The 18,653-nt window shown below is 35.4% G+C and overlaps 1 protein-coding gene across 5 annotated transcripts in view; it reads right to left on the bottom strand.

The window, feature by feature from the left end:
* Positions 1–18,653, bottom strand: part of OXR1 (oxidation resistance 1) — a 395,731-nt gene that overhangs the window by 7,887 nt on the left and 369,191 nt on the right. For 2 of the 5 annotated variants that reach the window (XM_065903645.1, XM_065903646.1), the window contains 2 exons: positions 965–1,090; positions 32–184 (listed from right to left, as the gene is read on the bottom strand). In XM_065903645.1, coding sequence (XP_065759717.1) covers positions 32–184; positions 965–1,090 — 279 coding nt within the window. Of the gene's footprint in view, positions 1–31; positions 185–964; positions 1,091–2,891; positions 2,973–15,894; positions 16,050–18,653 lie in introns of those variants that run through there. The other 3 variants (XM_065903647.1, XM_065903644.1, XM_065903648.1) reach the window with 3 other exon arrangements.

Here is an 18,653-nt window from a genome sequence, read left to right as displayed (position 1 = left end):
GGTAAGGTGTCTATGTCGCTACTTTTCATACCTGCCCATCACTGTCTTTAATCACCATCAGCACTGGAGTGTCTAAACCTGTCATTGTCCGATAAAGGGTCTTCAAGCTTGTGCCATGCTTCCCAGTACCATAAACAAGAGTCCATGGATAGCCAATTGTTCTTGGTGGAAGATGCTTGGTAAGCTTTGAAAAATAAATTGTTAACACATACTTGATAGCTTATTATTGTCAATCTGCAGAATACTAATGCCAGTTGGAATTAAATGATACTTTATAACATGTAGGCTATAAAAGTAACAGTAGAAATTATTTATCATTACCAAAGATACAAAGATGCTTGAAGAATATCTGTACATTTCTTGATATGAAATACTAATTGTTCATTAGACAAAGAAAGACTCATAGCAAACAATACATACATTAGAGGCAAGAAACATGAATCCCTTATTGTTTGCATCCTCTGTATCAAATTAACAAAAATATCAGATGAACTGTTACCTAGATTATTAACACCTCTCAAATCTAGAGTAAGACTCTCAGAATGAGAAATCAAGCTTCAATATATTACAGCTGTATGGCTCTGAACATTGATTCAACCTCTCTAAGCCCAAGTTTCTTCATTTACAAAATGCGACAATAAAAGCATCTAACTCCTACAGGGGCTGCAACAACTAAATTAGATAACCTATATAAAGCAGGTAACTGGCACGCAGTAAGAAATTAAATACTGGCTATTATACTGTCTCACCTAAATTACTAATGCCATTTATTTTAACATCTGGTTAGCCAAATCTCCTAATATCTTCCATTACATTAATTACTATAATTTGTTTACTTTTTCTTCATTGAAGAGTAAGAATAGGAGCAATAGTCCTGCTTCTTCAGTTTTTAAATCAACTAAAAAGAAGCTATTTACTCTCATGGGCACACACTCAGAAATGTACAAAAGTGGGTATATCATACCTTTTCAATTTGATCTGGCAGTAAGAGATCACTGGGATCACTTAGGTTTGGTCGAAAAGATTCAGATTCCAGGTCTGCTTTCACTGGAGTAATCTGCTTTGAATTTATGTCTTCCCTCGTAGTAATCTAAAGAAGCAAATAGAAGCAATATATTAATGTAAAACCACAACAAACCTTTAAAATATTTAGCCTTTTGAGAGATAGCAAATCTTATACCTTGAAAAAGATGGCTAAAGCTTTAATTTAGGATTGTAGAAGGCAAAAGATGCTCCATCTAATAACAATGGCATATCTAATGTAGAAAGAGATTTCTGCTAAAATAGATATTTTCCTCATCCACTACATGAATAAGGACAGGTATTGAAAGATAAACCCTGTATTTCTGTGTAAAGATGGTAAATTGCATGCAAACTATACTTCTGTTGAAGAGCAAAAGTGAGCAAGCTAGCCTGCTTTTTTCTCTGTGCTACTTAAAGAGATTATTTTTATGAGATTATTTTAATCATGGTAAACAAAATTTGCCAAAAATAATTAAGAAAACTTCCTGGGTGCCAAAATTTTAATTTAAAAAATAGTACATTAAAAAGTATAATGCGTCACTGGTGTGCATGTATATGTTAATTTATATACTTTGAAAAGGTTACTATTATTTTTTTAAATGCCTTTAAAATTTTTACTTTCTAAACACAAATTTTTTTTAATCTAATTGAATCAAACAACACATCTAAAAGTTAACTTGTTCACAAAGCTATTTTCTAAATTAGAACAATCTGATGCACTGAAAAGAATGTATATGTTTGTTTGATGAAAATGATCTCACTGATATTCTTAAAATGATAAAAATGTTCATTAAATAAGAATAAATTCTTTTAGAATGTGTTATGTTGGCACTTTTTCATGTTAATTTAATCTATAAAATGCAATAATATTAGAAAGTAAAATATATGAAAACATGAGTATTACTGATGAAACTTTTAAATCGGAAAACAGAATTCTATTGGAGCAGATAACTAAAATGCAGCAATTTTCGGCGACTGTGATTCCACACAGGAATGAAATCTTGCTAAATTATTTTGTTCCTTTAACAGATTTCTTACCAAACCTTAACAACATACATTTTCAACCAATACATGTTCTAGAACTGTATTGTTTTTTGATGAGAACTATATTAATTCTTTCACATCATCATGTTTTACCCTTATTTTGATAATGTGAAAGGTTAAAAAAAAAAAATCCGAGGCAGCATGAGAAGCATTAAAAGACAAAAATTCAGGAAAGCGTATCTCATTAAGAAGAGGAAAACACACAGTAATACACAAAACTGAAAAATGAGTTCAAATATATAGTTATTTCTGAAAAATCACACAGATTATTTCACATATTTTAAAATAATTTATCTAGTTCTGGTGCCTAATTGATACTACTCCAAAATATTTCTAATACCAACCAGGAAAACCTCAAGGACAAAAACAATTCATCTCATTAAGATATTTGATGTAAAGTTGATACAACTGAAACAGCCTTAAAGAGAACCTTGCTATCCATTAAATTTTTAAACATTTCCCCATAGTACCACATCTTTCAGATTCCGTTTAGTAAAGATTCAATCTCAAACTCAAGACATTCTTCCAATGTTAAATGAAAACTCCTCATCAATCTAAGAAACACAGTACTGAGAACAGTCCTAAAATAACAGAAAATTCCTCTGAATATTTTTAATAAATGAAAAGATGCCAGAAAAGATAGCCCTACACAGCTCTTCAAGGCAATACTGTACTCTTATTAATACAAAAAGGAATTTTCTGATGGGGCATTTTAGTGCTGCAGTCAAAACAAATCCTTCAAAAAAGAGATTTGCTCTGATGAAAGACACTAAAAATAGGAAGTATTCCATCTCTGAAGGGGTTTAAACTACTGAAGGGGGCACCTGGAGACGTCTGCAGAGTGTGCGCAGTTCTTCAGTATTTAGAGCATCGATCCTGCGGTGATACTCAGCCACTGACACTACCTGAATATGGAGACAGGAAGACAATAATTCCACTGACAGTTGAGAAAAACAGCCCAAATAAAATAAAACAAAAACTGGAGAAGTTTAAGTGGGAAAGAGAATTGTAATTAGGATTTCTTTCCCCACTCCATGCTGAAAATCCAAGAGATTTATATATTAATCTACAGTGAAATACACATGAATATATTTAACTTATTAACTACCACATCCAACTAACTACTACTAGTACACAATGTAAAAGGTTTATTTTATGGATTGTTTCATGTAGACAAAATTTGACTGAGTAAGTAGAATCACAGTCCTTTATAAAAAACTGCTATATGAAATAAAACAAGTTTGCCAACATAAAAGGTAACATCTAAAATCTCTGTTGCAGTTTATAAAAAAAAATGGTAGTTTCAACTCTCCCAATCAGTTTAACTCAAACATTACATCCTAATGGCAATGCTGGAAAAATTTCTTCTAGGCAAAGGTAGTATATACCCAAACTATACAGTCTGTACCATAATAAAGAAGTCGAAAAGCAAGAAAAAGATATGAAGCACATTTTAAAACCTAAGACAATAAGAAAAATAAGCTCCGGAAACAGAAAATTAGATTTTTAAAAGCATATCTAATTGTATTCTCAGGCATGTCTACTTCAGTCTTTCTAAATAACCCTGAACTGAAAGTTTTTGCCTCTCCTCTACAGTACTACTTTAGAGTTGGTACTATAGCAGTTACCTCTGACTAAAACTTAATGACTTTCCTACATTCTAAATTACTAAGGGAAATTCTGTATCTTCTATAGTTGCTTAGACAAGTCTGTTGCACATTGCTGAATCTGAAAGCCATGTATGACAGATAAACATTATTATAAAAAGCCCACGGGGAAAAAATAAACAAGCCCACGAAAACAGACAAGTTTCCTCAGACTGACACAACAGCTACAGCTTTTTCAGATTATGACATAATTCCCAAAACAGTAACCATAATACAGTGAACTCTGGTTGTGCTATATTTGCTGAATACTCCTGAGCTATGACAAATTCCTCTTGTGATCAAACAGTTATGTGCAGAGGTTCTGGCCACAAAATGCAGTTAAATTAATTGACCCACAAGAGTTTAGACTTCTAAACTAGATTTTTAAAAAGTTTCTTGTTCCAGCCAACTAAAATGAATCAGTCACCTCTATAAAGAGCTAGGTAAACTTGGTGAAAGCAATGAGACATAAGAATTAAAAAATGGAAAAGAAACTCAACAGATTTTCTCATTCTGGCCATTATTAGATTGACTTTCACAAAGCAAAGAACACATGCAATATGATTAACTCTCTCTCTACTTACAAAGAAACCCAAAGTGGTTATGATCTCAACCTCTGGGGAATTGGATGGAACTAGGTTTTCCTCCTTTTTTATCTATTTTTCTCAATGGGAACAATAAGACAAAGGAAATAATAAGAGTATATAAAAGAATGAAAGCAATAAGAGTACATACCAAATAGGGTTTCTGTGTAAATAAAAAGAAGAAATAAAATGCACATAAAGGACTGAATATAGTGCCCACCACAGAGTAAACAAGGATTAACACTACTTTTACTTGATGATTTTCCATCAGTTACCTAAGGACTAGAGGATAATGCTGAAGAGTATCCATATTTATGTTTGGTTTTTATTTTTGATATTAAAACATTTCAGTTTTCAGAGCTCAACTATTTTATATACAGATCTTCCCGACCCAGGAATTGAACCGAGATATCCTGCATCGCAAGAGAATTCTTTACCAACTGAGTTATCAGGGAAGCCCAGTTTCCCTGCTCTGAAATTTAAATTTAAAATTATTAAAGATTGATCAATTAAGAACAACAGTATTTTCAATAAATATGAAAGAAAAATTAGGTACTAAAAGTAAAAAACTAAAAATCACAGCTTCCTTTTCTAAGGCACAAAAAGAACTTTCTACAAAATATTTAAAGATCAGTTATATTTTTCTTCTGTTTTCCTATGGCATTTAGTCTACAAGAGTTTTCTGTGCAAGAATTTTCAAATTATATGACTTAACTATTCCTTTCCATCCTTTCTATTCTTCCACTCAACACTTATCTTGCACTTAAAGCTCTTCTTTTACCATATAAAACACACTTTCTGGAGGAGAGTAAAGTTGAATTTGCTCACAAAGGGATCAGTTATAATCTATGTACCAACATCACCTAGAACAGGAACTGACAGTGAGGGAACCATAAATTGCCATTATAAGCTTATTATATCTGGTAATGTCATAGTTTCTTTAACGTCACAAATCTACTTTTCTAATATTTTTTTAAACTATACTCCTTTCTGGGACTTACAAACTCACCACCTCCTTACCCTGAAATATTTATTCATGCTGTGATGAATGGAGATATACAATATTGTCAAAAGTGCAGGTAAACTAATAAAGAAGAAAGATTTGCAATCAAATGACTATGATCTCAGATGGCCTTGGCTTGAAGTAGGATTTCAGTTCCCGGGCCAGAGACTGAAGCCAGGTTGTGGCAGGGATGACGCAGAATCCTAGCCACTGGACCACCAGGCATAGTGGCCAGTGACAAGGCCCTTGACTCATCGGCTCTATACAAATGAATTCCCACAGAGAGACAACATGTAGTGAAACAAGTACAGTGTTTATTAGGAGGTAAAAAGGGTATGTTACGAATAGACTCACATCAGTGAACTCAGAGAGCACACCTTGCGTTCACAGTAGTTTAAACAGTCATAAGGGGCATTCTCTTCTGGGATTCCTTTGGCCAATCGCCTTGCGTTGCCTGGTTCTAAAACTGTATCTGGCTTACCCCAGGGACCTTCCATGTGTGTTCACACATCTCTTAGACAAGATGGAGTCTCGCAAAGAGGCCTAATAGGTAGACTGACATCACCTACTATGGGGAGACGCAGTACCCACCTCCCTTTTGACCTTCCAAGAACCTTTCTGTGCATGTGTGGTCAGGAAGGTCTCTGACTTTGAGAATGAGAAACATATGGTTTATTAGCTTTATTCTGGGCAAGGCTCAGATTCTCCTTCTTCTTGCTATTGTCTTCATCTTGGAGTATCTTCCCATAAAGAAGAAACACCAGCTGCTCAATTAGGCCCATCTATCTCCACCAGCAACTAGAGAAATATACTTCCCTCTATCAAAATGAATAGAGAGATACAGATTCCTAGTATATATGGTGGATCTGAAATTAGTCTCAAATTAACTTTTAATCCCTTAGTAAATCATAAACCATGTACAGAAAGTATTATTTTATCCAAAAGATTAAACCTAAGTAGAAAATGGACAGATTGCTACAAAATGTCCTACATCATACTCCCAAGTATTAAAGTACACAGTTGAGGAAATCAAGACCTTCTAACTAAAAGTGTATTAGCTGTCTGGCTAGAAAGTCATTTCTTAAGGTGCAAAGTGGTTTAGATATACTACTAAATCCCATATGTAGGAACTACCCTCTGCAGAATTAAGTGCTACTCTCCAGTCTTTACAGTTTTTGACAAAGGAATCTCACAAACTGTTTGCCTAAGCACTTACTTTCAACAAATTACAAATGTAAAGGCAGAGTGACATACACCCATCTCTATTACAATGAGACACACCACTAAGAACAGAAGCTGAAAAAAGAGGAAATGTACAGCTGCTGTGAATGTCATGAACAAGAACACGTTTTCCCAGAAAGAAGGAGCAGTGCTTTGGTCTAACAGTCCTCTCGGGCTTCCCCGGTGGCTCAGACAGTAAAGACCCCGCCTGCAGAGTGGGAGAACCGGGTTCGATCCCTGGGCGGGGAAGATCCCCTGCAGAAGGGAATGGCAACCCACTCCAGTATTCTTTCCTGGAGAATTCCATGGACAGAGGAGCCTGGCAGGCTATAGTCCATGGGGTCGCAGAGACTTGGACACAACTGAGTGTCTTTCGCTTCGCCTCAACAGTCCTCTTTCTTGGATTTCCCCTTAGGATTATACTATAAACAAACTTCCTTTCCCCCAACTGCCTTGCAGACTAACAGAGATATCTGTGAATGTGGAATTTTTATTTCTCATTTACTCCTTACTTTTATTCCTTAGTAAAGGGAGATGATGTAGAAAGAAAAATGTTACTTAACAATGCCATTTATATTTACTTTTATATCTAAAAATATTTTTGAAAAGGAGGGAATTAAAGTTGAGCTGTTGTAGCTAACAAAATAGGGCATACAATAGCATTCTGAAACTACCTAAAACTCTGTTCTATATTTCATAATATATGAGATAGTCTTTATTACAAAATTAGACCTGGGTTATGTTAAAACTTGGTTCCTTTTTGCTTTAAATTATAACTACTGTTTTCAATAGTTATTGTAATTTAAATCTTTAGTCAGGCTAACTAATAAAAAAAAAAAGAGAACATACAAATAAATTACATCATAAATGAAGGGAGGTCACCACTATTGATAATAATGGAATATTATAAACAACTCTATACTTTCAAATTTGAAAACCTAGATGAAACGGACCAATTCATTGAAAGACACAAACCACTAAATTCATACAAGAAGAAACAGATCCTCTGGAGTAGCTCTATATCTATTAAATAAATTAATTAATAATTAATAATCTTGTAAAACATAAATTACCATACCTAGTTCTAGCCAACTAAAATGAATTAGCTACCAGTAAACATTAAGGTAACTATCAAAAGCTATGCAAACTTGTTGAAAGCCATGACAGACAAGATAATAGAAAAAAGAAAAAATTAACAGATTTTTCATTCTGGCCAATATAATGATACTAATGTCTGCAAAGGAAAAATCCAAACCCTATCACAGCTGATTTTGTACTTACAAAGAAACCCAAAGTGGTGTGATCTCTAGCTCTGCAGCACCTTCAGTGAATCTAGACAGATTCACTATTGAATTCAATCAAACCTTTCAGGAATAAATTATAGCAATTCTCTACAATCTCTTCCAAAAAATAAAAGCAGAGAAAATACTTCCCAACTCATTTTATGAAGGCAGCATTATCCTAACAAAAAATAAAGATATACTAAGAAAGACACACTACAGATCACTATCTCTGATGAACACACATGCAAAAACCCCTCAACAAATGAATCTAATAACATATAAAAAAAGATTTATATGCAGTGACCGAGTGGGATTTAATTCCAGGTGTGTAAGGGATAGGGGTTTCCCAGGGGGTACCAGTGGTAAAGTACCTGCCTACCAATGCACAAGACTTAAGAGCCATGGGTTCAATCCCTGGGTTGGGAAGATCCCATGGAGGAGGACATGGCAACCCACTCCAGTATTCTTGCCTGGAGAATCCCATGGACAGAGGAGCCTGGTGCGCTATGGTCCAGAGGGTTGCAAAGAGTCAGACACGACTGAAGTGACCTAGCATAGCACACATGCAAGAGATAAGCAAGATATTTCAACATATGAAAATCAACTGATATATTCCATTACACATAAATAGATGCAGAAAAAGCATTAGTCAAAATCTCACACTCATTATAAAAACTCTCAGCAACCTAGAAATAGAGAGTAACTCCTGAAACTTGATAAAGAACATTTAATAAAAAAAATCCTACAATTAAAATACTTTACAATTCTTATTCAATATTCTAGGAAGACCTAGCTAACACAGTAAAACAAGAAAAGAAAATAAAAGGTATACAGGTGGGAAGAATGGAATTAAACTCTAAGCACATGACATGATTATCTATAAAGAAAATTCTAAAAAAATCAACAAAAACCAATGGAATTAATAAGCAATTGCAGCAGGTTAGCTGGATATAAGGTTAATACCCAAAAGTCAGCTGCTTCTCTATATTTCAGCAATGAGTAACGGGAATCTGAAATGTAAAATAATACTATTTATTTTAGTACAGAAAAAATATTAGTTCTTCCCAACTTGGTTTATAGACAACACAATTCCAATAAAAATCCTACTGAGTCACTCTGTGGATATAGGCAACTGATTATTTAAGGTTTATGTAGAGAGATCCCAACGCCAACACAATAATGAAGGAAGAGAAGAAAACTGAAGGACTGACACTACTCAACTTCAAGACTTACTATAATCAAGACTGGATATTGGTAAAAGAACAGATCAATGGAATGGAAGATACAGACCCTCAATACAGGCAAGTACAGTCAACTGATTTTTGACAAAAGACGCAAAGATAACACAATGAAGAATGATCTTTACCAAAGAGTGCTGGAATGACTGGACATCTACTTGCAAAAACATTAAACTGGACAGTCTTCATACTTTTTCACAAAAATTAACTGAAAATGAATCTTAAACCCAAATGTAAAATGCAAAACTACAAAATAACTAGAAGATAACAGAAAAATATCTAAATACCTTTGGGTTTGAAGATGACTTTTTAGATATAACACCAAAAGCAAGTTGGATTTCATTATAACTAAAAACAACTGGTTTGTGACAGACACTGTCCAGAGAATACAAAAATAATCCACAGACTGGGAGAAAATCTCTGCAAGATTTATATCTGATAAATATGCTATCCAAAATATTTGAAGAACTCTTAAAAATAACAAGAAAAAAAACATGAACTAAACATCTGAACAGACAAACAAGACTATGAAAAGATGCTCTATGTTATATGTCATCTGGGAAATGCACATTAAAGAAACAATGGGATACTGTAATGTTCTTTATCTGTTCTGTAAAGAACATTACAGCATACTAACACATATATACGGAATTTAGAAAGATGGTAACGATGGCCCTATATGCAGGGCAGAAGAAGAGTCGCAGAAGTACAGAACAGACTTTTGAACTCTGTGGGAGAAGGGGAGGGTGGGATGTTTCGAAAGAACAGCATGTATATTATCTGTGGTGAAACAGACCACCAGCCCAGGTGGGAGGCATGAGTCAAGTGCTCGGGCCTGGTGGGCTGGGAAGATCCAGAGGAATCGGGTGGAGAGGGAGGTGGGATGGGAGACCGGGATGGGGAATTCGTGTAACTCTATGGCTGATTCATATCAATGTATGACAAAACCCACTGAAAAAAAAAAAAAAAAAAGAAAAGAAAACGAAAAAAAAAATAATAATAATAAAAAAAAGAAACAATGGTATAATACTACATACGTCTTCAGGATGAAAGCATTGATAACATTAAATGCTAGTGATGATGTGGAGCAATAGGAACCCTCATTTACTGTTGGTAAAGGAAAAAAAACAGTACAGTCGCTTTGGAAAACCATTTGGCAGTTTCTTACAAAACTAAAAATACACTTATTATATAATCCAGCAATCACACTCCCTGGTATTTACCTAAATGAGCTGAAAATTTATGTCCACATAATATCTGCCCACAAATGTTTATAACAATCTTTTCTTTAAGGATCAAAACTTGGAAGTGACCAAAATGTCCTTCTGAGGTGAACAGATTAACAAACTATGGTAAGTTAAGACAATGGAATATTAAAGTGAAAGTCACTCAGACATGTCCGACTCTTTGCGATACCATGGCCTATATAGTCCATGGAATTCTCCAGGCCAAAATACTGGAGTGGGTAGCCTTTCCCTTCTCCAAGGGTTCTTTCCAACCCAGGGATAGAACCCAGGTCTCCCACATTGCAGGCTGATTCTTTATCAGCTGATCCACCAGGGAAGCCCAATATTAAAAGTCAGCACTAAAAAGAAATGAGCTATCAAGCCATGAAAAGACAGGGAGGAGCCTTAAATTCATCTTACTAACTGAAAGAAGCTAATACGAAGAGGCTACATATGGTATGATTCCAACCATATGATACTCTGGAAAAGGCGAAACTATAGAAAAAGTGAAAACATCAATGGTTCCCTGGTCTTCAGGTGGAGCAAAGGAGAAATGAACAGACAGAGCACAGGGCATTTTGAAGGCAATGAAAACTACACTGTATCATCCTATATAATGGCAGATACATGTCATTCCATAGAATGTGTAACACAAAGAATGAACCCCAAAGCAGACTACAGACTTTGAGTAATAATGTATAATAATATTAGCTTATACAATATAACATGTACCACGTTAATACAAGATGTAAATAATAGGGGTACTGTGTTTGGAGAGAAAGGGGGTATATGGGAACTCTCCGTATTTTCCATTCAAGTTTTCTATAAACTTTGACAGCTCCAAAAAAATAAAATCTAATAATTAAAGAAAAGCAGGGAAATGGTAACAAAATTCAGGGAGGTAGCTACCAATCTGGACAGTACATGAGATGAGAAAGAGCAAGAACACACAGGATGATACTCTTTCATTGGTAACATTCTAGTTCTTAAGTTGGATAGTGAGTGAGTGAGTGGGATCAGAGAGACTCATTTTATCATTAGGTCTCACAACTTATATACTAATAAATATGCTTTTCAATTACTAAAGTCAAATAAACAAAGAAAAATATTCTACACTGAATGTATCTGTATATGTCCTTTTTTCAACTATGTTGTAACCTGAGAGCAGGTGGTTTATACAGTAAGGCAGATATAAACACTTGTTAAACTTCCCATGAATATGTACTATAGGTAGGAATATATAGGCAGTATAGCAGAAAGCATCCTGGGCTTAGCTGTAAAACTCCTCTGTTGTAATTTTGATTCTGTTTAACAGTCATTCCTACATATGCCTAAGGGATCGGTTTCAGAAACTGTCACTGAAACCAAAATCTATGGATGCTCAGGTCCCTTACAGAAAATAACAAAGTATTTGCATATATCTATGCACACCTCTCTCATATACTTTAAATCAACTATATATTACCTGTGCTGTGCTATGCTATGTCACTCAGTCATTTCTGACTTGTTGCGACCCCATGGACTGTAGCCCGCCAGGCTCTTCTCTCCAAGGGTTCTCCAGGCAAGAAAACGGCAGTGGATCGCAATTTCCTTCTCCAGTATATTACTTACAATACCTAATACAATGTAAATGCTATGTAAATAGTTGTAAATACAATATAAATGCAATAGAAATAGTTGCCAGCACGTGGCAAATTCAAGTTTCGGTTTTTGGAACTTTCTAGAATTTTTTCCTAAATACTGTTGATCTGTGGTTGGCTGAATCTGCAAATGCATAAATATAGAAGGCAGAAGTGGCAGATAAGGAAGGCTGACTATATTGGTTGGGCGAACTTGAGCAGTCAAACTTAATTTATTTCCGGTTTTTCTAATGAAAATGATAATCATACTTTAGACATTTTATGAGGAATAGCAGTATGAATAAGGTATATATAAAGTAGAAACTGATACAATAAATGTACAAAATGAATGTTAACCCCCTTCTCCTAGTTATATTCTGATGATTTTGAGAGCAAGGATAGCAAAATATTTGAGGGCACAGCCTAGAGCCAGAACAGAATGGTTGGATTCAAACCATAGTGCTGACTTCTGGTTGCAATATGACCATCATATGTCTCTGTTTCGTAAAATGAAGGTGAAAGTAAAAATACTCAACAGTTTGAGGATTAAATTAAAAAAAACTCATGGTAAGTGTATAGTGTTAGTATAAATATTTTTTTTATCAGTATTACAATCATTATCTTCAGCTAAGGTCACTGAAAAGAGCTTTACATTTAAATTGGTTTTTCTTAAAATTCTAGCTGTGAGCTAATTTCTACACAGATGTAAATAATTCATCATGTGTTTTCAAACATAAAAGTCTAAAATATAAAAAAATAAATTCATCTTGTCATATATGAGGGCCTAGGAAACAACAAAAAAAGGGAAATATGACAAAATCTAGTGAAGAATTCGGAGAAGGCAATGGCACCCCACTCCAGTACTCTTGCCTGGAAAATTCCATGGACGGAGGAGCTTGGTAGGCTGCGGTCCATGGGGTCGCTAAGAGTGGGACACGACTGAGCAACTTCACTTTCACTTTTCACTTTCACGCACTGGAGAAGGAAATGGCAACCCACTCCAGTGTTCTTGCCTGGAGAATCCCAGGGACGGGGGAGCCTGGTGGGCTGCCGTCTATGGGATCACACAGAGTCGGACACGGCTGAAGTGACTTAGCAGCAGTAGCAGTGAAGAACTGATAGAGAAAAGTGATGTTTAATATTTTAAAATATTTAATATTTTGTGACTTTAATGGAATTAAGCTTACACCCTTATAAAATGAACTTATAAATCTCCATGTCAATTACAATTTATTGACAAACACAAAAAAGGCAGAGTATATGGGTATAACAAATATATCAACAGCTTTAAGTAAATTATTAAATTTACGTTATAAATCAGAATAAACTCTGCAACAGCCATTAAAAATAAGACAGCAAGATGGCTGAGTAGAAAGACGCTGAGCACACAAGCACAGCAAAATCAGAATTATTCGCTGAACAACTATCAGTGAGGCAGACTGGAACCTACCAGGAAAGATTTTTAACAACTGAAGATATAATGAAGATGGGCAGGAGGGATGCAGTCATGGTACAGTCCAGACCATACCTTTGGTAGCTGAACCAGAAACAGAAGGCTAACTATAACTGCAGAGTGAATGAGTGAGTGAAGTCGCTCACTCGTGTCCGACTCTTTGCAACCCCATGGACTATAGCCCACCAGGCTCCTCCATCCATGGAATTTTCTAGGCAAGCGTACTGGAGTGGGTTGCCATTTCCTTCTCCAGGGGATCTTCCTGACCCAGGGATTGAACCCGTGTCTCTGCATTGCAGGTAGACGCTTTACCGTCTGAGCCACCAGGGAATTCTCTCCAAAGGAGTCTGAGTCCCACACCAGGTTCCCAAATCTGGGCGTCCTCTGCTAGAAAAAACGAGCCCCCAGAATGTTTTAACTTTGAAGGCCAGTGGGGTATCCTTTCAGGAGACCCAGAGAGTTGCAGGAAAAAGAAGACTTCAGTCTTAAAAGAGCACACATACTCTGGAAGACTTGGGACAGAAGCAGTAACTTGAAAGGAGCCAGAGTTAGATCTGCTTGCAGATTTTGGAGTCTTCTGGAGAGGCAGGGAGCAAAAGAAGTTCACCTTGGGGACAGAGACACTGGCGAAAGCCATCTTTGGAACTAACAGGAAGAATAGGCTCTAAAATATACAGAGTGAAGTTAAATCTTTGTCCAGTTAGCTTAAGTGAGAACCATACTGATGAAGCATGCTTGATTTTATCAATCACTGTGTACAACAGTGATTCAAAAATTTTTATAGATTATAATCCATTTATAATTATTATAAAATATCAGCTGTATTCCCTGTTCTCTATATCTGTAAGATGGTTTCTTTTTTGTCATATTAACTACTTTGTTTTACATTTTAGATTCCATATGCAAGTGATAACATACACTATTTGTTTTTCTCTAACTCTCACTTAAGCATAATTCCCTCTAGGTTCATCCATGTTGTTGCAAATGGCAAATTTTCTTAAGCCTTTCTCCTACCCTACAGCTTCTGGGATTTCTACTCCAAAGCAAGAAAAACAGTTAGAAAATGGGGACCTGAGCTTGTCTACACACCAAAACACATTATACTATATTGTACCATTTTATAAAACTCTCAAAGACATCCTGGTGAAGTAATGAAAATGCTAGGGTTGAGCTGTCTCTGTTCTCCAGGACAGCTTAATTCAGTAGTAAGTCCATATGAATTTTCTCACTTTTAAAATGGCAAGTGATACTACTGACTTTGTAACTTAGTGTGAAGGTTAAATGAAGTATTATATATAAACTCTAATTATGTGCAGAGCTAAGGACCAATGAGAAGCATGCTCTCGTATCTGACAAAATCACGTAACACCTTACTATAAGTTTGAAAATGAATCTGTGACTGTAATAAATGTGTGATGCACATTATAATGACCTAGAAAGTTCAAACTGTCCACATTTTGCCTGTATTTGTAATGAACTATAATATAGTATTAGCAAACTAATGATAAATGTTAATTCAAACTGCAAATTAAAAATATATGAATAGCATCACTGTTCTTGGTTTTAAAAAAAAAGCTGGGTTAATTGGCTAATCTGATAATCTGATCAGAATTTTAACAAATCCAATCATTTCAGATGACTAAACCCTCTGTGGTGATGTTTCACAAACAAAAAAATGAAATCATAAATTTAAAAATAAAAAGATTTAACAAAGTACTCTCAGCCAAATTAAAACACCACTAATAGAAATTATTTTGATATTTTTACACAATTCAGAGTGGCAAGTTGCTGAGGGCAACTTTCAAAGTCACTCTGGGGTCTAAGTATATATCCAGTCACATTTAAATCACCTACAATTACATGACAAATAAAATGAACATTCATAAAGCAAGATATAATCCTAAACTACCAAAGAAAGAAAAACTGGCAATACATTTTCTAACAAATAATGCATAAATACTTATACCAAAAAATACCTAGGAGTCTTATAATAGTAAGGTTGACTAAGATTTTTCTTTGTTAGAATATTATTTAAAGTTTTGTATTAGGCAGTAATGCTTGAAACTTTTTGGATAGCTTAAAAAAGGTCTTTTCTCATATGGCTAAAACAATAGCCTTCATACACTAAATTATAAATGTATTTGGTTTGGGATCCAATCAAGAAAAATAAAAATTCATTAAGAAGGTTCTACTCAATTTATTTTTAAGCAAAACAAAAATTCACTCATTTTTAAGGAAAACAAAATTCTGAGTATTTTCCTACAAAGCTTAACTTGAAAATTAAGGCAGTAATAAAAATTCAATAACTTCCTGCTGATGAAAAACAGGAAAACCAAAACACTTTGACAAACCAAATCATAGACCCTTATTTATTTCCTTTTGAAGATATTTAGGATTAGCAGAAATAACTTGAAGGTACTTTTTTACAATCATAGAGAATTTTGAATTCTCCAAGTATTCTTTATGCTTAAATTTTAAAATTGCATAATTCTGCAGAATGTCACCATAAAAAGACTAGTAAATACAGAAATTGAAATCATCGACTAAGATTTACCAGAGTATATTTTTGATTAATTGGTTGATGCCTTCTCCCCTTTTTCCCATACCAGAGACGAGACATTTCCTTTCCAGGACAAATTAAGTTACATCATCTCCTAAGAACTGTTTCAAAAAGCATTCTTCCTCTGTCAGAGATCCATTTCCAGCACAAGAGCCCTACTATAGTGACAAAACTGTTTGCTGGAGACAAAGATTTGATTGACAAGACAGAGAGCTAATCACTAAGTAGTATCCATTGCAAAGATAGTCCTGAGTGGAGACTGTTAAGCTGGGGAGGGAAGAGAGGATTTCCCATGTTTAAGTTTGGTTGCACTGTACCCAAATGTGCAAAGAAAGGACTCAAAGGTTTAAAGATACAGAGCATGTATTTCCAAACACCAGTACATTAAGAAATACACTAAAAATACCTCAGTCATAAAAAAGTAATCAGTACAGTTTCCAGAGTCCCTTCCAAAGTACACAAATGATTTCAATTAACATTTTATTGTCTGTTTCTACAGTCATAAAATTCTGTTCCTTATTTATATCTAAGAATCCTATAACATTTCATCTTATATGTATTTTTAAGCATTAAAACATCCTTTGAGGACACTTCAAACTTTTAGAGTGACTATACAAATGAAGCCAATCTACTACAAATAAATCCTATACAAATATTCAGTGTGACCTGAAAATTCCTTTGAGTATTACATAGCCCATTTTAAAACTGCATTTCCTAACAGTTTCTTGAAAAAGTAATTATTATCTATTATGCCTAGGTATATACTTCACTAACAAGGGGTATCCTGAATGTAAGTCAATTTTTAAGATTAAATACTATTATGACTATAAACAAAAAATATCTAGATTACCTGACTTTTAACTAGAGGTAAATAGTACACTGAATGTATTATAATGATACACTGAATATTTCTTCCATATAAATTAAACCTGCTCCTCCCCCTTAACCTTGCTGTGTGTACGCACAACAAAGCTGTGTGCACAATGCTGCCTTCACATATACACAACCACTTTTCTAGTGTATGTACTGTACCACACCCCCACGTCTCCTTTCTCCACATTCCAGGATGTGCATGTATAGGACACCGTATACCTATGATGAACATCCACCCTGCCACACACCTGCCACCCCTATACCTCCCCAACCAGCTCTACATCGCACTTACCCTAAGATCTCTCTCCCACAATCCCTCACAGACACACTATAACCATCTCTACACCAGCTGTACAATAGAGTCCTCTTACACATACAGTGAACTGTGGTCACCAACCCCATCCCTGCATTGCCTCATGCATAAAACAAACATTAAATGGTAGTGGTAGTGGGGTGCTATATTGAAAACCTACCATTACTCCCAGCCAGAATTTCTATAACCAAAAATATGCATACCAAAACATAGTTTATATGAGATTTAAAAATATATACACACACACACACACACCATGCATCAGTTCGGTTCAGTCCTTCAGTCGCATCCGACTCTTTGCGACCCCATGGACCGCAGCATGCCAGGCCTCCCTGTCCATCACCAACTCCCAGACTTTACACAAACTCATGTCTACTGAGTTGGTGATGCCATCCAACCATCTCATCCTCTGTTGTCCCTGTCTCCTCCTGCCTTCAGTCTTTCCCAGCATCAGAGTCTTTTCAAATGAGTCAGCTCTTCACATCAGGTGGCCAAAGTATTGGAGTTTCAGCTTCAGCATCAGTCCTTCTAATTAATATTCAGGACTGATTTCCTTCAGGATGGACTGGTTGGATTTCCTTGCAGTCCAAGGGACTCTCAAGAGTCTTCTCCAACACCACAGTTCAAAAGCATCAATTCTTCTACGCTCAGCCTTCTCTACGGCCTAACTCTCACATTCATACATGACTACTGGAAAAACTATAGAGCTATACATCTATGACTAGACAGACTTTTGTTGGCAAAGCGATGTCTCTGCTTTTTAATATGCTGTCTAGGTTTGTCATAACTTTTTTTCCAAGGAGCAGGTGCATTTTAATTTTGAAAGATTTTGAACATAATCTTGCTGGCATATTAAATGAGTCCAACTGTACAGCAATTTGAATATTCTCTGGTGTTGCCTTTCTTTGGGATTGGAATGAACGGACCTTTTCCAGTCTTGTGGCCACTGCTGAGTTTTCCAAATCTGTTGGCATAATGAGTGCAGCACTTTAACAGCTTCATCTTTTAAGACTTGAAATAGTTCAGCTAGAATTCTATCACCTCCACTTGCTTTGTTCATAGTAATGCTTCATAACACCCACTTGACTTCATACTCCAGAAGTCTGGCTCTAGGTGAGTGATCACACCATAATGGTTATCAAGGTCAAGACCTTTTTGTATAGTTTTTCTGTGTGTTCTTGCCATCTCTCATCATCTTTTCTGCTTCTCTGTTAGATTCTTGCCGTTTCTGTCCTTTATTACGCCCATCTTTGCATGAAATGTTCCCTTGATATCTCCAATTTTCTTGAAGAGATCTCTAGTCTTTCCCATTCTATTGTTTTCCTCTATTTCTTTGCATTGTTCACTTAAGGCTTTCTTCTCTCTCCCTGCTATTCTCTCCAACTCTGTATTCAGATATCTTTCCCTTCATTCTTTCCCTTTCGCTTCTCTTCTTTTCTCAGCTATTTATAAGGCCTCCTCAGAAAACCACTATTCCTTCTTGCATTTCTTTTCCTTGGGGATGGTTTTGGTCACCATCTCCTGTACAATGTAATGAACCTCCGTTTATAGTTCTTTAGGAACTCTG

This window comes from Muntiacus reevesi, chromosome 12 (assembly GCF_963930625.1).
Source record: "Muntiacus reevesi chromosome 12, mMunRee1.1, whole genome shotgun sequence".
NCBI lineage: Eukaryota > Metazoa > Chordata > Mammalia > Artiodactyla > Cervidae > Muntiacus > Muntiacus reevesi.
The sequence above is the reverse complement of the archived record's forward strand: the minus strand, read 5'-3'. Positions and strand labels throughout refer to the sequence as shown.